Here is a 7,829-nt window from a genome sequence, read left to right on the forward strand (position 1 = left end):
GGGATGTAGAAGATAGAATGTTGGACAATTAAACAGACGCATTCTGGACGTGAACAACAGAACTCCTCGTGTTCATTGCTCTTGCCAATTGCCAATTGTTTTTCAGAAATTCTTTCCTGCTACAGCCACCTCACCATTGCATTACACAAACACCAGGAAGTAGGCCTCAATCCTGCCCATGCATTAATAATAATAATAATAATAATAATCACTTTTATTTGGCCAGTTATGTTACACACAAGGAATTTGTTTCTGGTAGAGAACCGAGGCAGCCATCTGCGGCGCCAACTCAGACCATTGGCTCTAACCATCGGGGGCAACTTAGGGGTTGAGTATCTTGTCCAGGAACACTTCGACACGTGGACTGCAGAAATTGTGATTCGAACTCCCAACCCTCCAGTTGGGAGACAACCGCTCTACCCCCTGAACCACACTCGCCCCCCAAACCTGTTACCAAACATTTTGGTAACAAACCCATCCTTCTATGCTAGTTTACTCCAGTTTAACAGGCATAATGTTCACTTTTGTTGCAGTGCACAATTTATTAAATCCATGTACACCTCTTTACCCTATTCACACAAATTTCTCCTGCTCCAGAACTACTCACTGGACCTTGCTGAACTGTTGGGTAAATTGTTGACTCTGTCTTAGGCTCCACCCGTTTATACCCAAATCACCTAGCAGAGAGACAGCTGACTTGGCAAAAGCACCTATGACCACCCTCCAATGGGCCCAGTTGCCTTCGCGAAAACACCTACTTCCACCCTCCAATGGGCCACAATCATCTGCCTCCATTACTAATTCTGTTTTTTTAGGTTTTTATTCTCATAGGCCATTTCTACAGCATCCTCCCAGCGTACTGTAAGTTCCAAAAAACATCCTTGGTGTTTCTTCTGACCACAGCATGGAACAAGAAAATGGTTTCCGAAATCTACACTCAATTTCCAGTCTCTCCATGACTTCAGCTGCCATTTCCAGACTACTGCTTTCTTCCTTTTTCAGCCTCACAAACAAATAAAATCACATTGTTTCTTCTTTTTATTCACTGAGTTTATTGCTAGATGTTTACTTTCACTAACTGCTTCCAGATACTTCAACACCTGGTTATGTCTCCAGGCTTGTTTTATACCCTAAGAGAATGTGTCAGAGTGAAGCCGAGACACTGGCAAAAATGCTATTTTTTTTACATTTTAGGCCTCATTTAAAAAGTATCACAAAAGGATTGTACTAACCAATAATTCAGACTCAGACACATTTGATAAATGGTATTAGATCTGTACAAACCAATAAAAATATTGTCTTTGTAATGTTATTGGACACTGTCTTGTAAATATGATCGTATATTTTCAGAATACAAGTGATAACAAAGGCTGTTTGGTAGTGTTTTCCTGCATTATTCATTTTTCTCTTTGCACATTTGCTCTTTATTTGCAACATTAACCATTTTGTGAGCTCTGTCTTGTATTTACTTGGTTTAGAATGTTATAATTCTTTCAGCTCATTAACTTTATAACAGTGTGACAGAAGAGGTGCAGCAGGAGAATCACACAACCAAATACTCATCTGTTTAGCCAGAGTGATTTTGGAATTGTTACATATATCAAACCCTAAGTCCCAATTTAAACCTTTCACCTACCATCATGCACAAAGAGTTCACTTTACCTCGAATTTTTGTCAGAATCAGCCCATAAATAATAGGGTTGAGTATAGGTGGGATCAGGAGAAACTGTATGGCCATGAAGTTCTTCACACTCTGTGGCACAGATGCTGATCCATATCTCGAGTACATGAGGTCAAAGAGCAAAGCAGCTGTGACATTCAACAAACACAATAAATGTGGCACACATGTCTGTGTAAACTTTCTCCTGCCCTCTCTGGATTTTAAAGCTGATTTTACCACCTGCACATATGAAACCAAAATGAAGAGGACATGTCCTATATAGAAGGAAATAAAAAACAATCCAAAAATGTCATTAGCTTTGGTTGAACCACAAGCCAGTTTAACAACTGCCCAGTTCTCACAGTAGATTTTCTCTATGTGTGAGCCACATAATTTCAGCCTAGTTGTCAAAGTTACAACTATAAGTTTAGAGCACAACGGTACAAGCCAGGACAAAGCAACTAACACAGCAGTCCTTCTCAATGACATTACAGAGTGATACTCCAGTGGTCGACATATGGCCACATACCTATCATAAGCCATTAGAGCCAAAACTGTGTAGCCAACATTTACATAGGAGTAAATAACAAAGATTTGTAAAAGACATCCAACATATGATATTACATGAACATCAGACAGAAGATCAAAAGCAAATTTTGGGAAAAAACCTGCAGTCCCATAAAGTTCATTAATAAACAGGTTACACAAACAGATGTACATAGGTTCATGGAGGTTCTTATCCAGGATAATGGTTAAAATGAGAGACACATTTAAGACCAGAATGACACAGTAAGTTAATACAGTGAGAGAGAAAAGTGTGACTCTATAGTTGACTGTTGCATTGAAGCCAGACAGTGAAAATACTATTATACTAGATGTATTGTTCATTTTGTAACAATTCTCCAAAACAAATCTGTCAACATGATAAACAGTATTTAGAAGACAGAGTGCAATGCATCAAAAAGTTCATTATTCATTAGTGTGTGTCTATTTGCCTGAGTGTTCTGTTCAGCTGAGCTGAGTTAACAGAGGACTCTCGCTCCTTAAATGCAGGTGTGTGATAGAGTTTCATTCCTGACGTCATGTTTGAACGGACTTTTGTTCTGCTATTGTACTCAGTCCAGTGGCTTATTGAGGAATTGTTTTACATCCACCTTTCTCAAGAAACAACATCTGTGGTTGAGGTTTATTGTCAGTATTATTAAGACAACCTGGGATGAACTACTGCACTTGCAAGTATAAGGTGAAATTTCTGTGATATTAGGCCTAACAATTAAGGAAAAGGATAATCACCTTTATTGGCCAAGTATGTTACACACAAGGAATTTGTTCTGGTACAGAACTGAGGCAGCCATCTGTGGCACTGAGATTTGAACCTCTGACCTTCTGGTTGATAGCTGACTGCTCTGTCCACTGAACCACAGTCTCCCCTGACAGAATTAATCTGTCATCATAAAAACAACCTGGTTTTGTCCATGTCCAGAATATTCACTACCTTGTAATACTGTCTTACAATGGGTTCTTTTCAGCATTCAGTTGAAAAGTAAACTCATGAACACAAACACAGAGCAGGTAGAGTGGGTCGACCTCTGGTCACAGGGTTAGCAGTTTGATTCCCTGTCTCCCCAGTCCACATGACAAAGTGTCTTTGGGCAAGGCACTCAACCCCAAGCTGCTCCTGGTGGCCAGGCCAGCGCCTGCACAGTAGCTCCGCCGCTATTGGTGTGTCAGTGTGTGTGCAAATGGATGGATCTGTATAGCGCTTTGTCCAGGTAAGGCAGAAAAGTGCAGTCCATTTACCATATAGGTGTATGTATAAACTTGGTGTGCAAGTTTAGTGTGTTAATGCATACGATGAATCTAGAAATTTTAACATGTTACTCTTTTTTATGCCAATTAATCATATGAACAAGTTTGACCCCAACTTATTCTTGTAATCACAACGTGGCTGGATACCTGGCTAAGTGTGATAAGGACACGTCAGGCATGGATGGAGGCACCCCCTGTGTGCTGAACAGTAAGTTTCATTATGAAAAGCTTCCAGATGAAAGTTTGGATAAAACCAAAGTTGTGTGCACATATTGCAGTGATGAACTGTCCTTCCACCGAAGCATGATAAGTTTGAAGTACCATCTTTGGTAGAAGCACATTTTTGATTTTGTTAGCAAAGATGCTAGTGCTGGGACAGAATCAGAATCAGCTTTATGAGCCAGGTGTGTTGGACACACGAGAAATCTGACTCTCGTACAGTGGCCCTCAATGTGTATGAACATGTCAGCAAGCCAGAGAATGTGCATAAGGAAGGAGATAATAAATTTTTTTTTTTAAAAGAGTAGAGTACTTATAAGGTCAAAGGTCAAAGGGGTGGCTGTGGCTCACGAGGTAGGAGTCGTCTCCTGAACAGCAAGTTGGTGGTTCGACACCCTAAGTGTCCCTGAGCAAGACACTGAACCCTGAATTGCTCCCAGTGGCTTGACTAGTGCCGTTGTGTGGCAGCCTGTCGTCATTGGTGTGTGAATGTTTTATGTGAATGGGTGAATGGTGTATCATCTCGTGTAAAGCGCTTTTTGGCAGTGCAACACACTGTAGAATAAATGCACTATATAAATACAGTCCATTTAGCATTTACCAAAGTGTTTATTTGTCTTATGCACAGACTGACCGAAGTTTTGGGAAAGAAACGGTCAAATCCTGGAGTGTTTAAAGCTGTTTGGGAGATGCAAACTATAACCGCCGGCTGCTGGTACTATAAGATTATAGCGCAATCACTGGGTGACATAAATGGCACCATGTCTATGAAGCGATTCAACACTGAATGTGGCGTTTTCCAACAGACCCTCAACATGCCCTGCGAAGCCTGGGTGGAAATATTTAACAAATGGGGAGATGAAATCACCAACCTGTTTCATACCAGTCAAGAGTGGCAAGAGACAGTTCTGCTGAAAAGAGTCCTGTTTGCCTAACTGAGCCCCTCCTACCCAGCCACCTCTGCCCCCTAGAAGAATAAATAGAGGCCCAGGACTCTAGAGGACCAGACTCTCTCCATCTGACAACTATGGCTTCTTTCGATACAACGCCATCCTACGCTGAGATGATATTAGCCCTTAACCCAAACTACTGCTGCAATGAGGGGGAGCATCCATTTTGTTTAACACCGAAGGATCCTCATCAAGGCCTCACCACATCCCTGAGGAGAAACACTTCACTGTCTTGAAGTGGATGGACCTATGCACACGATGTTTTGGGACACGTTGAAATCCTTTGTGACTCGTGTCTTGCATGTAGCAATTTGTGAACTCAGCAAATTTCTCTGCTACGGATGTCAGATCTCTCACCCCAGTCAAATGCAGCACAGCTGTCTCTGCGGACTACCTGACTTTTTCCTGGAGAAACACTACAAGGTGCTTAAAAAGCTCGTGCTCACTAGCTGTTTCATCATTGCGGCACTAAAGTTGCTGGGAAAATACGACATCACAGTGTCTGAGGGAGAGGTGAGACGAGCCACGGAAAACATTTTAGATGAGCTAAAAGCTTCTGAGAAGGTGATGGATGTTTTGAACGACATACACACTGGCTCGGTGGGGGACTCTGTTTTAAAAATTGTTAATCTTCAAGAAGCAGAGCAGTTTTGGGAGGGCAAGGAGTAATAACCCCTGTTGTTGCTGCTGCTATGTGTGCTTTCTGTGTGCTTTATTTTCATTTATCCATTTTCTATTATTCTTTAAAAAAACATGTAACCGCTTTTCATTACTCTCATTCTAATTGCATCTACCCTTTTGTTATATATGTCGTGTCTAAAATTAATTCACAGGGAGAATCACTGCAGTGCCAATCATCATTTATTGAACAATATTCTATGATAAACGTTTTTGAAGGGCGAGACACAGGATCACCTTGATTTGGGCCTCTGCAGAGGTTCGGAGTCAGTCAGGTTAGTCTTCTCAGGTCCTCACATACACCCCACACTCTCTCTGAATCAATGCCCTACACTCTAAAAACATGCTCGTAAGCACAAGGAGTACTACTGTAACATGACAAAAGGCTCTACTCTAATCTACTCTTAAGTCCCTAATTACCACAACTTTCTAATTTACTGCTAATATAACACATAACACACTAAAGATAGACAGTCACAGAAAAGGAAAAACAACCGACCAGGTGATCCTCTATCCCCCCATACATAATAACACAATTTTAACAATACACATGTCTGTACTGTAAAACAAACTGCTTCAATGCAAACACTTTCTGACAGTTCAACACAGATCTTTCTTTCAAATTTCTCAGGCAGACTTGAGCAAAAAACCTCTACAAACGATAGTTTTGTGGCATTGGCATCATTTGAATCTTTCTTTAGACGCTCTGGTAAAGGAAAATTCCTGAGTGACCCCCCGGCACCGTAGCTTGATGCCATTAGTAGGCGATCGCCAGCAAGGGCCTGCACTGGATCTGAGAGCAAACAGAAAACAGACATAGTGAGATTCAAAATATAACACATGGATCATAAACATGAATACTAGGCTTAAACTAATGTGTAAATATCCTGTAATATACTGATTACTGTAGCTCATACAGTAAGTAACATGCTGTAATATAGTTCCATTACACCTAAACACCTTCACTCAGGAAGAACCTCCTACTCATAAATCTGTAATAATTTGCTGAAATGGAATGAAAATGATCAAATGAAAATACTCAGTAATAGGCATGATTAGATAATAAATGTGTAAAAATGATCAAATGTAATTGATCATCTGTAATTTGAATATATGAAGATGTGGTGTGATGTCATCCATCGTCCCTCTGTTGCAGCCTGATTCTGCTTCACTTCCTGCGCCATCATTACCATCTGCAGTGTTTTCCTCTCCACTGCTCTAAGTATCACTGACCTCATCACAGGAAGGCAACAGCTAATAACTATTAACTATATTCTAATCCTATTCTGACTATATTCAGTTTGCTTTTACCACTACATATATATTGTTTTTGGTATACATCATCAATGCATTTTTTAAAAACCTCTGTTAAATAGAGTTGTTGAAGTCACCTGTGTGCTTATTTTCATTTATCCATTTTGTATTATGCTGTATCACTTCTTAAAAAAAAAAACAAAAATGAAAAAACAAAAACATGTGACAGCTTTTTTACAGCCTGTGTTAAAGCTGTTGTTGTTATCTGTATGCTACTTTTCATTTATCCATTTTGTATTATTCTTAAGTGTTTCTTTAAAAACAATCAAATGAAACCATTACAGTGTGTGTGTGTCATGTTTTTTTTATATATGATTGGTGTGACATATAAGTATGTAAACTTATGTGTGCTATAAAATAAAACCATTCTTAAGTGTATAAAATAAAAATCACCCTAACAGGACTACTTAGAATAGGGGCTCAGAGAGGAGTGTTATGCTTTGCGGTAAACATGCCTGCTAAACTGGAGACTTTATTGAAGAAAATTTATTATAATCCAGCTCACCCTGGCAGCAGCTAGGAGTACCAAGAGGTTGGGTTGAAAATAAGCGTGGATCGTATCAAACAGTTTTTAGCAAAACAGGATGCTTACACCTTACATAAACCCGTGAGGATACGCTTCTCCAGAAACAGAGTATTTGTTTCCAGGCCTCTCAATCAATTCCAGGCCGATCTCTGCGACATGCAAGTGGTGTCCTCTTATAACCATGGATACAGATTTCTGCTGACTGTGATAGTTTTTTTCTAAAAAAGCATACGTTGCGCGATGCTTTCGCTTCCATTCTAGATGAGAGCGGTGCTCCTAAACAGCTTCAAACTGACCTAGGAAAAGAAATTTACAACAAGCTGTTTAAGGCTCTGATGAAAAAACATAACATAGAGCACTTTAGCACATCCAGCGAGGTCAAGGCGCCTGTAGTTGAACGATACAACAAAACTTTAAAGCATAAAATGTATCGCTACTTTACGGGTAAAAACACCCACAGATATCTGGATGTTCTACAGCTGATTGTACAGAGCTACAATCACAGTTATCATTCCAGTATTAAAATGACCCCTGCGCAGGTGAACTCTAAAAACGCCTTAGATGTGTTTCAAACCATGTATGGCTTGTTCCCTCTGCATCATAAAAATAAGTTAAAGATGAACTTTAAGGTGGGAGGTCTCATGAGAATATCCAAACCAAGAGGAGTGTTTGA

At 40.0% G+C, this 7,829-nt stretch overlaps 1 protein-coding gene across 1 annotated transcript; it reads right to left on the bottom strand.

Annotated features, from left to right (window-relative positions):
• Positions 1-1,600: 1,600 nt before the first annotated feature.
• Positions 1,601-2,560, bottom strand: LOC109953493 (olfactory receptor 13-like). Its single transcript, XM_020588978.1, has one exon. It carries the CDS (start codon positions 2,546-2,548, stop codon positions 1,601-1,603), a length of 948 nt encoding a protein of 315 aa, XP_020444634.1. The 5' UTR covers positions 2,549-2,560.
• Between the last annotated feature and the right edge of the window lie 5,269 nt (positions 2,561-7,829).

This window comes from Monopterus albus, unplaced genomic scaffold, assembly GCF_001952655.1.
Source record: "Monopterus albus unplaced genomic scaffold, M_albus_1.0 scaffold705.1, whole genome shotgun sequence".
NCBI classification, from domain to species: Eukaryota; Metazoa; Chordata; class Actinopteri; order Synbranchiformes; family Synbranchidae; genus Monopterus; species Monopterus albus.

Coding starts and splice junctions, on each gene's coding strand:
- LOC109953493 (XM_020588978.1), bottom strand. CDS start 2,548: ATGAACAATACATCTAGTATAATAGTATTTTCACTGTCTGGCTTCAAT.